Source organism: Hyaena hyaena, unplaced genomic scaffold (genome assembly GCF_003009895.1).
Source record: "Hyaena hyaena isolate Hyena2069 unplaced genomic scaffold, ASM300989v1 scaffold_2011, whole genome shotgun sequence".
Classification (NCBI taxonomy): domain Eukaryota; kingdom Metazoa; phylum Chordata; class Mammalia; order Carnivora; family Hyaenidae; genus Hyaena; species Hyaena hyaena.
This window is the reverse complement of record NW_024082649.1, coordinates 1-16,558: the sequence shown is the minus strand read 5'-3', so window position 1 is coordinate 16,558 and position 16,558 is coordinate 1. Positions and strand designations below refer to the sequence as shown.

At 42.3% G+C, this 16,558-nt stretch overlaps 1 protein-coding gene and 1 non-coding gene across 2 annotated transcripts in view; both read left to right on the top strand.

Moving 5' to 3' along the window:
* Nucleotides 1-13,337, top strand: part of PCDHAC2 (protocadherin alpha subfamily C, 2) — a gene marked incomplete at its 3' end in the record, with an annotated part of 41,875 nt that extends 28,538 nt beyond the window's left edge. Inside the window, exons 4-5 of the mRNA XM_039225285.1 lie at nucleotides 9,738-9,862; nucleotides 13,241-13,337. Of these exons, the coding sequence (XP_039081216.1) occupies nucleotides 9,738-9,862; nucleotides 13,241-13,337 (222 nt within the window). The remainder of the gene's footprint in view (nucleotides 1-9,737; nucleotides 9,863-13,240) is intronic.
* Nucleotides 13,338-15,657: 2,320 nt separating this feature from the next.
* On the top strand, nucleotides 15,658-15,764 carry LOC120227125. The gene has a single exon (XR_005527183.1). It is a non-coding gene; the product is annotated as a U6 spliceosomal RNA (small nuclear RNA).
* Nucleotides 15,765-16,558: the final 794 nt, after the last annotated feature.

The following is a 16,558-nucleotide window of genomic DNA, read 5'->3' as shown; positions in this document are numbered from 1 at the left end:
GCCATGTGTAGCAACATGGATGGACCTTGAGGGTGTTATGCTGAGCGAAATAAGTCAGGTGGAGAAGGACAGCTATTATATGTTTGCGCGTATAGGAGGATTAGGAGGAACTTAAGGGAGGACCGGGGGGGGGGGGGGAAGAAGGGGAGAAAAATAGGGGGGGGGGGGGAGGGAGGCAAACCATGAGAGACTCCTGAATGCTGAGAACAAACTGAGGACTGATGGGTGTGGGATGGAGGGCAAGGGGGGAGATGGGCATGGAGGAGGGCACTTGTGGGGATGAGCACTGGGTGTTATATGGAAACCAATTTGACAATAAACTATTAAAAAATTTTTTTAAAATTATTTTTGAGAAGAAAAAAAAAAAAGAAAAAAAGAAAGAAAGGTGGCTCTAGGGGTGCCTGGCTGGCTCAGTCGGCTAAGTGTCTGAGTCGTGATTTTAGCTCAGACCATGATCTCACAGTTCCTGAGTTCAAGTCCCATGTTGGACTCTGCACTGACATTGAGGATCCTGTTTGGATTTCTCTTGCTCCCTCTTTATGCCCCTCTCCCCCACACACACTCTCTCTCTCTCTCTCAAAAATGAATAAATAGAAAAATTTTAAAAAAGAAAGGAGGCTCTATTGAACCCCCTTACCTGTGGTAAATCTTCAAAAATCATCCTATAACAAGAGAAGCTCATGATGTATCAACTTCAGTGGTTTTTTCCTACCTAAACCAAGAATTGGAAACTTTTAAAATTCCATATAGTTAACATGCAGTGTTATATTAGTTTCCGGTGTATAATATAGTGATTCAGCAATTCTGTACATTATTCAGCATTGTAATAAGTGTACTCTTTCTGTTTTTTGGTTTGTCTCTTTTTCTTTCTTCGTTTATTTTGTTTCTTAAATTCCATATGTGAGTGGAAGCATATGTTATTTCTCTTTCTCTGACTGACTTATTTCACTTAGCCTTATACCCTTTAGATCCATCCACGTTGTTGCAAATGGCAAGATGTCAGTCTTATGACTGAGTAATATTTCATCATAGATATATACCACTTATTATTATTATGTTATTATTATTATTTTACATCTTCTATCCATTCATCTGTCACTGGATACTTCCATAATTTGGCTACTATAAATAACACTGCAGTAAACATAGGGGCACATATGTCTTTTTGAATTAGCGTTTTGTATTATTTGGGTAAATACCCAGTAGTGGAATTACTGGATCAAATCATAATTCTATTTTTAATTTTTTGAGGAACCTCCGTACTGTTTTCCACCATGGCCGTACCAGTTTGCATTCCTATCAACAGTGCACGAGGGTTCCTTTTTCTCCACGTCCTTGTCAACACTTGTTGACAATTTCTTCTTGTTTTTTATTTTAGCCATTCTGACAGATATGAAGTGATATCTCATTGTGGTTTTGATTTGCATTTCCCTGATGATGAGTGATGTTGAGCATCTTTTCATGTCTCTGTTGGCCATCTGGATGTCTTCTTTGGAGAAGTGTCTGTTCATGTCTTCTGCCCATTTTTTAATTGGATTATTTATTTTGGGGGGTGTTGAGTTGTATAAGTTCTTTAAATATTTTGGATACTAACCCTTTATCAGATATGTCATTTGCAAATACCTTCTTCCATACAGTAGGTTGCCTTTTAGTTTTGTAAGTTGTTTTCTTTGCTGTGTAGAATCTTTTTATTTTGATGTTGTCCCAATAGTTTATTTTTGCTTTTGTTCCCCTTGTCCTCAGAGCTAGAAAAATGTTGCTATGGCCGACATCTGAGAAATTACTGCCTGTGCTCTCTTTTAGCATTTTTATGGTTTCAGGTCTCACATTTAGGTCCTTAACCCATTTTGAGCTTATTTTCGTATGTGGTGTAAGAAAGTGGTCCAGTTTCATTCTTTTGCCTGTCCTATCTGGTTTTTCCAACATCATTTGTTGAGGAGCTGGTCTTTTTCCTATTGCATATTCTTGCCTCTTTTGTCAAAAACTAATTGACCATATAATCATGGGTTTATTTCTGGGCTCTCTGTTTTGTTCCATTGATCTGTGTGTCTATTTTGTGCCAGTACCACCATACTGTTTTGATTACTACATCTTTGTGTAGTGTCTCTTGAAATCTGGGATTGTGGTACCTCCAGTTTTGTTCTTTTTTTTTTTTTTTTTTCAAGATTGCTTCGGCTATTTGGGTCTTTTGTGGTTCCATGGAAATTTAGGATTACTTGTTCTGGTCTGTGAAGAATGCTGCTGATATTTTGATAGGGTTTGCACTAAATTTGTGGATTGCTTTGGGTATTATGGACATTTTAACAATATTTGTTCTTCCAGTCCATGAGCATGTAGTATCTTCCCATTTGTTTGTGTGGTCTTTGGTTTCTTTCACCACTGTTAGTTTTCCGAGTATGGGTCTTTCAATTCCTGGGTTAAGTTTATTCCTAGGTTGTTTTGCTTTGTTCTTGGTGCAGTTGTAAATGGTACTGTTTTCTTAATTTCTCTTTCTACTACTTCCTTATTAGTGTATAGAAATGCATCAGATTTCTGTATATTGATTTTGTATCCTGAGACCTTACTAAATTTATTTTTCAGTTCTAGTAGGATTGGAAACTTTGAATGTCTAGAAATGTGGAACCAAAAATGGAGGTGATTGCAGCATTTTTAAAAATAATAATAAATAAATAAAGACTGGCCTTGGAAATGGTCAAAGCTAATTCTGGTGGACTTGATCTGATGTTGTCTGAGAAAATGTGGAGAGTAAAGGCCATGTTTGTTTAAATTTTGCTTTGGTTTGCTTCTTAAAGAAGGCAGCATAGCATTGGACAGTGCCTCGGGTCCCTGTTGTACCACTCAGTCATTGTGCCTCAGATTTATTAGTGTGCGAAAGAGGAAAGACCATTGGCTGCTATAAGGATTAAATGAGACAGTGCATGCAGAATGCTTAGTGTAGTGATTAGCTCATGGTAAGCATTCAAAAATATGATCATTTATTCAGTTTAATATTCCTGGCACTTAGCACAATGCCTGGCACACAGTAAATAGGATCCAAAATGGTTTTGCTAAGGGATAGCTGAGGGTCTCAGTCGGTTGAGCATCTGACTCTTGATTTCAGCTCGAGTCAGGTCTTTATCCCATGATCATGGGATTGAGCCCTGTGTTGGGCTCTGTGCTGAATGTGGAGCCTTGTTGGGATTCTCTCTCTCCCTGTCTCTCTGCTCCTCCCCTGTGCATGCTTTCTTACTCTCTCTTTCAAGATAAATAAATAAACATTTTAAAAAATGGTTTTGCTGAATTAAATGAAATTATATAGAAGTGCAAAGTAGGGGGATAGTGGTGATGGAGCCGGTTTTCCCCAGACGACATTCATTCTCTTGCCCTCTTCCTACTTCAGTGTTCTGACAGCACCTCCATTTTATACTCTCAGTGCAGGGAGATCACTGCTTGTCTAGAAATGGTTTCTCAAGGCTGAGAAGTGACACAGCAACACAGAGCCTGGGATTGCTGCCAAATTTTAAGAAGCACAGATTGCGACAAAGTAAGGGGGAAGGGTAGAGACGAAAAGTTTGAAAACCCAACCAAACCAAGAAGCAGTTTTACTCTTGGGTGAAATGATTATGCCTCACAATGTCAGGTGGGACAGGCAGCGTGGAAGCTCTTGAGAGTCCCTCTCAAGCTGTGGTGCTGAAGGGGGCCCAGCACTGGTCTCTTGGGTCCAGACAAGGCTGCTTCATGGGGCCTTGCACTTAGAAGGGTTTCTTGGTTTAATATTATGCTGTTGCCATCTTGTAGGACTTAGTAATTTTGTATGGGCCCTGCAAATCATTCATGTCGCTGATCCCGGGTCCAGACTATCTGGGACACTGATGTTTTGTCACAGCTAGTTTTTGAATTTACAGCTGATTCAATAGTGGCTGGGTTAGTCATATTTTTAATCTCTCTCTCCCTCTCTCTCTCTGATTTAATTATAAAGGGCCAAAGATTCTGACAAATTAAATCTGCACAAAACTAAAATAAAATGATTAGTACCTTACCTCCTATCTCCAGTCATACTCCCAGGAAGTAACCACTAGCAATAGTTTAGTGTGTATCCCCCAGCTTTTTTTTTTTTTTTTTAATTTTTTTTTTTTTAATGTTTTATTTCTAAGAGAGAGAGAGAGACAGCGTGAGCAGGGGAGGGTCAGAGAGAGAGGGAGTCACAGATTGAAACAGGCTCCAGGCTCTGAGCCGGCAGTCAGCACAGAGCCCGACGCGGGGCTCGAACCCACGAACCGCGAGATCATGACCTAAGTGAAAGTCGGACGCTTAACCGACTAAGCCACCCAGGCGCCCCTCCCCCAGCTTTTTTATAAATATAAAGTTCTAAGTATTGTATTATAAAATAACATGTAATTATATTATTGATATGAATATGAAATCATTTGCATGAGAATATTCAAGTTTCCCTCAATCCTACTCCTCTTCTTTGAGGGAACCACTGTTAACAGTTTTGTGTATACCCTCCAAATATCTTTTTAGGTTAATAAACTTTATTTTTTTTAGCAGTTGTAGGTTCATGGCAAAACTGAGCAGAAGGTACAGAAGACTTCCCATGTAGCCCTGTCCCCACACCCATACAGCCTTACCCACTATGGAGACCCAGCACCAGAGTGGTCTATTTGTTACAATCGATGAAACTTCATTGACATGCACTATTACCCAAAATCCATAGTTTACCCTAGGATTCAGTCTTCCAGATATTTTTCAAAATACTTTTTTTTTTATTTGTGAGAGAAAGAGCATACATGCATGAGCAGGGAAAGGGCAAAGAGAATCTTAAACAGGACCCATGCTCAGTGCCAAGGCCAAAGCAGGGCTCAGTCGCATCACCCCAGGATCACTACCTGAGCCAAAATCAAGAGTCGGACACTCAACTGACTGAGCCACCTAGGCACCCCCAAAATAATTTTAATCACATAATTGATAAATGATTTTTTAAAAAGGATTTTAATTTTTAAGGAATCTCTACATCCAACATGGGACTCAACCTTACACCTCTGAGATCAAGAGTCACATGCTCTACCAGTTGAGCCAGCCAGGCACCCCTGAATGTTTTTGGCTTAATAAAAAAGAAGTCAGTTTTCGAAAAGCAGAAAATGAGATATTATACATATTAGTATACAGCTTTTTTTTTTAAAACAAACATCTTTCCAAATCAGTACATACAGATTCACCTTGTTTTTCTTTAATAAGGACATATTATATTGTATGCCCATATTATTATTTATCCAGTTTCCTATTGGTATCTATGTTTTTTAAACAATGCAATATATATTCTTATACATATATCTTATGTATATTGTGTCTCCAGAAGTGGGATTCCTGGGTTATAGGGTATGAAAATATCAAATTGGCATACTCTTAACTAGGATTGGACTGCATTTGTTATACACTTCCCTCTGACTCCACCCCTAGCCAGTACTCTCTGTCACTGAATCACTTAAGTTAGCCATCCCACCATCAAGGGACTTAGCTGTCAGGCTTGAGAATCCTGGAGCAGAGATATGAGAGAATTTATTTGTGAATAATAATAGTAATAGCTTACCTGTATTGAGCACTTAAACCAGGTACTGTTTCAGCCAGGTACTGTTCTAACTACCGTACGTGTATTATCTATGTCTTTTACTCTGTATACCCACCCCCAGAGATGAGTCTTTTTTAGATGTTTATTTTTATTTTTGAGCAAGAGACAAGAGTGTGAGCGCGGGAGGGGCAGATAGGAGGGAGATACAGAATCTGAAGCACGCTCCAGGCTCTGAGCTGTCAGCCCAGAACCTGACACAGGGCTCGAACCCACGAAATGTGAGATCATGACCTGAGCCAAAGTGGGATGCTTAATGGACTGAGCCACCCAGACACCTCTGTTATTATCCCCATTTTAATGCTTAGGAAACTGAGGCACCTAGGGTTAGGAAAGGTCACATATCTATGTAATTAAGTGGGAAGAACAAGATCTGAACCAGGGCTCATTAACTTCTGAGTCAGTGCTCTTAACCCCTGTACACACTGTCTCTAGAAAGTTTATCTTCGTGCCAGAGTTCCTCTATCTTGTTTATTCCTTATGTAATAACCGGGGCACGGAGGTGCAAGAGCCTGGCTCCAGAGCGTCCCAAACAGACGAGGTTCAGCCACACGCCAGTGACAGAATCCAAAGGCCGAGAGAGGAGTGGCGGTGAAACAAGACGGGGATGTAGTTCAGTGAGTCCGACACCAGGAAGGCAGCGGACCAGTGTCTCAGAGATGGTCTCCAGAGTGACAAGACGTCCAGGTTTACATAAGGAAAATGTGGGACCAAGGTCGGTGGGTGCAAGTGCTGGGCAGTAAAGGTTGGCTCGATCACTGTCTTGGGGTCAATCATGCAGGATCTTGCTGGAGTCAGAGCAGGGGTAGTTAATGCTTGCGGGGGCAGTTTCACTTCCTGTCAGTGAAGGCTTTGTCCGCTGGTAAAGATAAGCTGGAAAGAAGAACTCAAGCAGTTAGAAAGTACAGACTGAGGTCACAGTGAAGGTAGTTGAAGTCCCCTTTCCCTTAAAACAATATTGTATTTATTCCATTTATTTATCTTTTTCTTCACTTTAACTCGGTCCTAATATTTTTCATATCTCTATCCCCAATTCCTAGCACAATGTCTAGTTTATTGTATGTAATAAATACATTTAGTTGCATAACAGTGCCTCATGGAGTAGCTACTGTATCCATGCTAGCTGTGAAGAAACTAATCTGGTTCACCCAAGTAGTATAGTAGAAAATACTGGAACGCAGAATGCCAGAGCTGTGATTTGAACCTAAGTCTTTTTTTAAAACATTACTTAGGGGTGCCTAGGTGGCTCAGTCGGTTGAGCCTCGACTTCGGCTCAAGTCATGAGATCACACTCGTGGGTTTGAGCCCCACGTTGGGCTCTGCACTGAAGACCTCAGAGCCTGGAGCCTGCTTTGGATTCTGTGTCTCCCTGTCTCTCTGCCCCTCCCCCACTTGCACTCTGTGTGTCTGTCTCTCTCTCTGTCAAAAAAAATAAACATAATAATAAAAAAATTTTTAATGTGCATTTATTTTTGAGGGAGAGACAGACTGTGAGTGGGGGAGGGGCAGAGAGAGAGGAGACACAGAATCCTAGGCGGGCTCTGGATTCTGAGCTGTCAGCACAGAGCCCCCAACGTGGGGCTCGAACTCGACAGCCGTGAGATCAGGACCTGAGCTGCAGTCAGACGCTTAACCGACTCAGGCACCCAGGCACCCAGGCACCCAGGCACCCCCTATTTCTTTTAATACCTCCTCCATAGTAGATCCCATGTGTCTAAGTTGCCTCCTTCCCACCTGCTTCAGAGGGCTCTGGAGAATGGCTCCCTACCTAGCAACCAGTTCTAAGAAGGAAAACTTCACATCTAGACTTCTTTAATGATCCTTGGGAGAGGCAGAACCAGATGGTAGGAGGGCCCCTGGAAAAGAGAGTTTCTGGAAGTACTGCAATCAGGAATAAATTGTTGGGGGGTGGGGTGGGCAGGGAGTCCGGTTCCCTGGAGGAACACTACCTTGTAATAATACCTATCCTCTATTTCAGTTTCTGTGTGCCAGGCATTGTTCTGTGTGATTTACGAGCACTGTGTCCTTTTAATGCTCACAGTCCCATTAGATGGATATTGTTATCTCTGTTTTACATATGAAAGAATGCAGGCTGAGAGGCCTAGCGACTTGCTCTAGGTTACACAACAAATAGGCGATAAAGCTGAGATTGCAAATCTCAAATCTTTGTTTCCCCCAAACGTTCATTTTCAGCATTTTGCTAGCCCTAGGTTATAACAGCTGGCTGAGGCTGGGGACATTGTAAGAAGTAGACTCTAAGGGGAAACTGCCCTCCCTGGACTGTGGGGGACTCTAGCAACCAGGAATAAGGTACAGAAAACCATGCAGCTTGAGCCCTGCTAGGTTAGGGGGTTATGGAAAGAAATATTATTGATTTTTTTTTTTAGCTGACTGGAGAGCTTGGAAGATTTGATACCACCCATTCCAATTTGTGAATCTGTGTTCACATGATGTCTTTATACTCTTAACCTAGAAATGGTAGAGTTATTTTGGGCACAAAGCAAGAGCTGTGGCTTTAAAAATATGCCACTGTATTTATCTCTTCCGCTCCAAGATTACTGAAAATTAGCCCAGCTGTGGCCTGAGGCAACAAATAGCCACAAAATCTCCTTGCAGATCACGCAGCCACCCCCCATCCTTCCCCCCACCCCAAGCCTGCGGAACACCCAGGAGTGGCAGCCTTTGGGGAGTGGATTCAGATCAGCCTGCTTCCCTTCATACTCACATCATCCCCTCCCTGCTACTCTAGGGGTCAGACTGCTAGCCCTGTGAGTGAGCTCAACTCTGTCTCCTCCCTCATCCCGAAGGCTTCACAGAAATAAAATAATAATCACAAATTGATTATTGAGCGGGGGAGTCCAAATGAGAAGAATTTTTCAGCTTTATTACTAAATCCCTGTGTGATTCAGGGCAAAAGACCTTGCTGTCATTTAAGCCTTCAGTTTCCTTACATATAAAATGGAAAACCTTTTTTTCTCCCCCAAAGTAGGCTCCATGCCCAGAGCGGAGCCCAGCGTGGGGCTTGAACTCACAACTCAAGACTTGAGCTGAGATCAAGAACCGGAGACTCTACTGAGCCACCCAGGCACCCTGGAAATCCTTTTTATAACAATTATTTTTATAACGATTATTTATTACAGGGACTCTGTGTGTGTGTGTGTGTGTGTGTGTATGCATGTGCAAAATGCATAATAAAATGCCTGACCTTTAATAAACAATTTATCAGTATTCCCTAAGTGACTAAATCTTATGCTGCTGTGATCTAACAAGTAAAATGTAATGAGTTTTTACTTTGTGCCATGCACTGTGTTTTATGCTCCATAAGAATAATTACATTTAATCCTGCAACAACCCTATGAAGTGCTATTATCTCCTTTACACATGAAAATTGAGATAGTAAATGATTTGCTGGACATCATGTAATATATATGGTGTAGCCATATTTAAACCTACTATTCCGATTATAGAGCCTAAGGTCCTAACAGAGAACACACCGTATATTTTTACATTGTCTTGTTTCCTGGGAGAATTCCTTCCACTGACATTTGAAGGCCTAAGGACTAGTGGGGAAATAGTGGAAATGCTAGCCCAGGTGTTTGGAGCTTTCTCCCTGTCTCTCTGATCCTGAACAGGATTTGAGTTGCAGACTACGGTTCTCCTGCGTTTTGTGGGCTGTAATTACTCAGATTAACATAGCCCAATTCATAAAGGCTGAGTGAGTGAGAAGAGGCGGAGCTTGTTCAGGCAGCCCACAAACCCCACAGATGGTAGGATGGGGGTGGGGAAAGAGCTAGGGATGCTTAACAGCTAGGTCTTTCAGCAGTTTTGATGGCGGATGGTTTTTGCCTTTTGGTCAGACTGAGTGTGTATGATTCTGCAATCTGCCGAGTTCTCACACACACACACACACACACACACACACACACACTCTCACACTGAGAGACAGATGAAATGGTTGCTCGTGAGGGTGTAAACAAAATCATAGCTGCTTGAAGCTGTAGTGGCAAGCTCCAGTGGGGAGAGGAATCACGGAAGGAGGATAAGTGGGGTGTCACTGCGCAGAAAGCCTGGATGTTCATCTGCATACCCAGAACCTGCAAAACCTTCCGTGCTCTGACTTTTCCCTGGGCAGCCAGAGGCAGCAGCGGCAGCCCCAGCCAGAGAACGAGCAATCCAGGAGAGCTGTCTGGCTGGGCCGGAAATGGCTGTAATCATTTAATAGCCTTTGCTGGCTGCACTGACCTAGCGGAGTGGGAGGTAGGCAGGCTCCAGAGTGCTGTCTTGGCAAGACAGCCTGGGCTTTAATCAAAAAGATGGGTTTTCTGGAAGCTCTTTATTAACCTTAGGACCAAATTCCAAAGACGGCAACAAAGGGATGAATGGGGAGGTAAGAGGAGGGCTGAACCCTGCAGAATGGGCTGTGATTTTCCTGAGCTTGTCACTCCTGCATCCATGCCCCGCCCCCAGCTTCTGTTCCTTCTTTCAGTTTATTCTAGCTTAGTGGTTGTACCTCTGTCTCTCAAATGGTGGCAAAAACAAATATAATCAAAGTAATCGCTACATTTGTATAGTGATTCAGGGTTTTCAAAGGGTCTTCAGGTACAGCTCAGGATATGGTGGAGTAAGGCTGCCTAGGTTACATCCGGTCCTAGTCTCTTCCAGTTAGTAACAGGAAGACTACTGGTCCTTAGTCTTTTCTTTTATAAAACAGACATGGATATTAGTAATATTTACTTCATATGGTTCTTGTGAGGAGCAGAAATTATATCGCACACAGGTCTGCTTAGCCCACTGGCACGCACCTAGGAAGAACACCGAAATTATTAAATACATCCAGAATCCTGTGGTGTAGACTAGACAGGAAGGCTATCATCTCCATTTTATGGATGAGGAAGCTGTGTTTCAGAAATACTTATGTAGGGGCGCCTGGGTGGCTCAGTCGGTTAAGCATCTGACTTTGGCTCAGGTCATGATCTCACGGTTCGTGGCTTCAAGCCCTGTGTTGGGCTCTGTGCTGACAGCTGAGAGCCTGGAGCCTGCTTCAGATTCTGTGTCTTCCTCTCTCTCTGACCCTCCCCTGCTCACGCTGTCTTTCTCTCTCTCAGAAATAAATAAAAAAACATTGGAAAAAAAAAAGAAATACTTATGTAAATTGCCCAAGATTTTGTATTATGAAAGATAGAGTCAAAAAAAAAAAAAAAAAAGAAAGAGTCAGGGCGAGCTCTCAAGTTCAGAAGATCAAAAGCAAGATCACCAGAGGAAAAGAGAACTTAACACTCCCCAACATACTCCAGCCTGTGCCCCTCCAAGAGCTTTCCTCAAAGTACTATCCTTGGCCAAAATGACTTGGTGTTGTTCTGTTGGGGAAAATAAATTAAAATCAGAAAAACCTCTGCTGGCCTCAGCTGACTGCCCAAAGGTGTTCAGAAAAGGGGTTGGGGGTAAGTTCACAAGGCTGGCATTTGCTGCACTCTATTCAGGGCCTTCCCCACTATGTGCTTTGGCAAAGCCTCCAGACCCACTCATTCTTAATCCCTGATGCCAAACTCTGGCCAGAGTTCCTTTATCAAAGAAGAAAGTTGGATGTTGCCAAAAAGATCCTGGGCAGTGCCTGAGAGAAGTGTCTAACATGGCTTTATACGATTAAATGAAGTGGCTAGCTACCTCCAGAGGGCAGGGTTTTTTGTTTTGTTTTGGTTCTGATTTTGTTTTTTATGCAAAAAGGTGATTTTATTAAAGTATGGGGATAGGACTTGTGGGCGGAAAAAGCTGCTAGCAGTTTTGTTTTTTTTTTAAGTTTATTTATTTTGAGAGAGAGAAAGTGTGAGTGGGGGAGGGACAGAGAGAGAGAATTCCAGGTAGGTTCTGTGCTATCAGTGCAGAGCCCAAAGCCCAACTTGGGACTTTAACTCCTAAACCATGAGATCATTACCTGAGCTGAAGTCAAATGCTTAACCAACTGAGCCACCCAGGTGCCCCAGAGCGCAGCTTTTTAAGTTGCAGATCGTTATGCATTTTTAAAAATAAATATGTTGTTCTGACTTTTAAATGTATTCCTACCTATGGTGGAGAAGTCAGCCAATACCAAAAAAGGAAATAAAAGGCAAAACTATTTGCTGTAATTATGATTATATTCTATTAAAGCTTTTAAAACTCATTGGCTTGTAATCTGAATGTCAGGGATGGACTCTGCCTAAGGATTCAGTCCCCTATCTGCTTGATATATACCTGCAATCCCCTTTCTAGGCTCTGACAGAGTCTTAGAGCTTATTGATTTATTTTTTTAATTTATTTTGAGAGCGAGAGAGATGCTGGGGGTTGGAGGGTGGGTAGAGAGAGAGATCCCAAGCAGGCTTCTCACTGTCAGTGCAGAGACTGATGCGGTGCTTGAACTGTGAGATCATGACCTAAGCCAAAATTGGGAGTTGGAAACTTAACTGACTGAGCCATCAGGTGCCCCCCTAATAATCTTGACTTCATGTCAGTCTTGTCCTTGTCAGTAAGCTAGGTTCCCTGGGACCAGTGGGGATGGACTTGTGGAAAGTCACAGGAGAGGGAAGAGGAAAAGAGGAAACATTCCCTTGATTGACTATTTGCTGGTACTGCTCTGGGGTGTCTTCCTTTCTCATCTTCTTTAAAGGGGAGCATCTCCTTGATTCTGCCCCCAAAGTCACAGCATTTTATAGGCGAATATGGCCAAGGGTCTTTAGTGCTCTTGGTCAAGAGGGACTCAAGGTTAGGAGGTCAGTAAATGTTGTTTGTCAGATTCTGAAGCTCTTAATTCACCTGAATGAGCCCTCAGAGATGTTTGCTTCACATCAACCAGAACAGGTTTGTCGCAATGGTCTGTGAGGGAGTCAAGAAACCAGATTTCATTCTGCTCCGCAGAAGCTGGATAGGAGGAAGATGCACTGGAATGGATCTCTGATTGCTTCTTGGAGTTAAGGCTGAATCAGACCAACCAAGACCAAGGCCAACAAGCTCAGTGACAAGTAAAAGCAGCTCATTAACTCTTAGCAGTCCTGCTGTGAGGGGCTCCCTTGTCCAACAGACATAGCCTTTAATGTCCTTTAATTCTGCAAGATAAAGACATCTCTGAGTTCTGCGTCTCCAGATGACAGTCCTGAGGTCTCATGCAGAGTCCTGGCTGTGGTTGGAAAAAATTTCCATCCTGGGCTTCGTGAGAGACCCCTGAGTGGTATTGAAACACCAAACCCCGGACTTTTAAACACCTGCCTTGCTTTTGTCTCTCAAGGACAGGGCCTGTATTTTAAAGGTAAACAGGCAGATTCTGGCTGGGCTCAGGTGCAGATTCATCTCTGATGGCTCAAAGAAATTAGTCTTAGTCTCAGGGAAAAAACATCTGTGGCCCCAAGTCCACAGAGCTATAGAGTCCACTCTGCCAGGGAAGCATGTTGTAGGGAAAGGGATGGGGGAGAGCCGAAAGTCCCTTGCTTCGTTTCCCTACTGCCTGCTGGTACTTGAGCTAAATTTGCAATATATTCTTAACCTGCCTTCCTGGCCCCAAGAGCTGTTCCATATATAGTTGCCCATATGTGGTTCAATTTATTGGGCTCTTACATTGTGCTGGCGATCAGGCTTCGCACTTTACACGCATCACTTCACTGTCTTCAGGGACAAGCGGCAGTGAGTGCAGTCAGTGGAGGGCTGTTGGATCAGCTGGAGGAGCTGCTGCTTCTCCCACCGGTCCTCGAATTCACCTGCCCAGCAAGTATTTATTTAAACACCTGTTATGGGCCAGAAATTGTGCTAGACACTGCTTAGGTACTGGTGAATGAAACTGGATGTTTCTGCCTCTGTGGATGTTGCAGTGACAGATACAGGTGAAGGGGGTTGCTGCTTGGCCGGGAGGGTCATACAACACCTCAGCGAGGGGGTTACATTTGGGCACAGACTTGAAGAATGAGGAGCCCTGCTAAGAATGGAGGGAAGATCATTTCTAGCCAAAAGGAAACTGTGTGCATACAGGCCTTGAGGCAAAAAAAAATCCCAAGAGGTGTCTGAGGACCTCAAAGAGGGCCTGTGTGGCCAGAGGATAGTGGTGACAGGGAGATGAGATTGGAGGGTAAAAAATATAAGATTATTGAAGGGCCTTATAAACCATGTTAGGGAGTTTGATTTTATTTTATTTTTTACTTAAGGCAGTCGAAAGCCTCTGAATAATTTTAAGCACAGGAGTGATGTAATCTGGTTCCTATTTTTAAAGGATTTTACTGTGTGTGTGCTATATTTCAGTTTTTAAAAAAGGGAGAAAAACTTAAGGAGTGAAGCTGACTGTGGCTCCTGGGTGGAGGGCTAGAGAGAAGCAAAAGTCAAAGCAGGCTGGACAAGGAAGAACCTATTGCTGTAATTCACATTCAAGGTAATGGTGCCCTGAAAAAAAAGTAGTGACAGTTTATATGGGGAGAAGAGGACAAAGTCAAGGTATATTTAGGAGGCAGGAATGACAGGTCTTGATATACGGTAAGTGGAGAATGGAGAATAGAAAAAAAAGTGGAGAATGGCTCTGAAGTTTCTGTCTTGAGCATTAAGGTGAATGGAATGCCATTTATTGAGACTGGAGAGATTTAGAAAGGAATAGAGGAGAGGAATCAAGAGTTCTTTCTGCTTGAGATGCCCCATGAGACTTTCCAGAATAGATATAGGATAGGCATTTGGAGATATAAGATTGGAGCGCAGAGGGATACGGGCTCCAAATATAAATCTGTATCTCATAAGCATATTTGGACAGTATATATACCCCTGAATATGGCTGAGACCTTGAAAGGAGTGAAGACAAAGAAGAGATCTAGGGCCAAAAGAAAGTTCAAGAGAATGGTTTGACAAGGAACTCATAAAAATAATTGTCTCCTGAAGGGGCAGACAGGTACCGCCAAAAGGTTCACTACAGTGCAGACTAAAATGTGACCACTGGCTTTGGCAGTAACGTGATTAGTGAGCTTGACATGAGCAGTGTTAGAGAAGTAGTGTCTAAGGATGCCAGATGAGAGGAGATAGGGAAGTGACAGGTCAGGAGATGGAAATGGCAGATGCAGAGAAACTGAAACTGCAATCAAACATAAATGGTTTATCTGGCAGAACTTTCCAGGATTACACCCAAGGAGCAGTGTCAGATACGTGCATGCTACTGTGATGTCAAAGGGTTTCAGTGTCGTGGCTGTTGGGATTACTTTACACGGGAAGACCATTACTCTTCCTCTCTGGCTCTGACCTCTACTCTTCTAGAAGTCATTGATGTCCTTTATCATGTTGTCTTCTAGCTAGACTCTTGGGGAAGTCTTGCATTGAAAACCCCTGTGGATACATAATAATTTCCCCCATACCCAGTGCAAATTTCATCTCTCCTCTGGAATCTCCTTTGACTTTCTCAAGTATAATTAATAATTTTCTCCTCTGGAATCCCATAACACTTCTCATGTACCTTGGTCATTGTATTTATCCAACTGCCTTATAATTGCTTGAGTGTCTGTCCCAACTAGACTCTGAGCACACTGAGGAAAAGTTAGGCTGGCTCCCAGAGCTGTACCCAAACAGGACCATATTTACAACAGGGTTCCATTTTTCTATACTAGATAGCATTCGTCTGTACCCACACATCTTCCCATCTCTTCTCTGCTTCATCCCACCACCCTTCAAGATTACTGTGATACAGATAGGATCAAATAATTGATTCCACCAATTCATCTTTTGTTTTGGACAGAGTAGGTGTCAAAATACATTTGTAGCCAAAGTTTTCTCTAATTCACACACTAATTTGCTGCTGCTGCTGCTTTACTGCCTATCTCCCTGCCTACCCCCCAACTTCATCCTTCTTCCATCTGAAATTGTATCATGTACCTCTAGTTTAAGTTTTCCCCCCATTACCTGAAAACAATTAAAGTATTTTGACTATAATTGGAGACAAGGGTTCTGAAATCTCTTGGCAGTTCTGTTTGGGGGGTTGTTATTCACATACCCCAGAGTCTACAAATGTCAGCTGCCTCTTATGTTACCATCATTATTGAAACCTCCATTTAAAAAATTCTAAGCAAGTGCTCGCTTCGGCAGCACATATACTAAAATTGGAATGATACAGAGAAGATTAGCATGGCCCCTGCGCAAGGATGACACACAAATTCGTGAAGCGTTCCATATTTTTGAGGACATTTGTGGGGATGAGCACTGGGTGTTATGTGGAAACTAATTTGACAATAAACTATTTGTAAAAAAAAAAAAAAAAAAAAAATTCTAAGCAAGAACACAGGAGATCCCAGAGGTCTTTAGAACTGGTTTGAGAAACCAGTAGTGTACTACCTGACATCAAATGAGATTCAAGTATTTCACTTTGTGATTATAATAACAAATGCCCAGGGTGTCTTTCATTGTAGAAAGGCTCCAAAAAGTTAACAGCACTAATTGTTCCAAGAAATGCCCTGTTTACAATAGCTCTTACAACCTCAGGTCTTTTGTTGTTGTTTTTGTTTGTTTGTTTCTTTTTATGAAAAAGATTCTCTTTAATAATATATTTTTTCTTTTTATGGAGGTACAGGCACATAACAATATATTAGTTTCAGTCATACAATATAATGATTTGATATGTGTGTACATTATAAAATGAACACCACATAAAGTCTAATTGACACCTGTCACTATAGTTACAGAAGAATTTTGTGTGTGTGTATGTATGTGTGATGAGAACTTACAGATTTCTCTTGACAGCTTTCAAATATGCAGTATCATCACCAGGGTGCTTCAGTGGCTCACTTGGTGAAGAGTCTGACTCTTGATCTCAGCTCAGGTCATAGTCTCAGGGTTTATGAGTTCAAGCCCTGCATTTGGCTCTGCAGGACCGAGCCTGCTTAGGATTCTCTCTTCCTCTCTCTCTGTCCCTCCCCTGCTTGCACATGCTGTATTTCTCTATAAATAAATAAATAAATAAATAAATAAATAAAT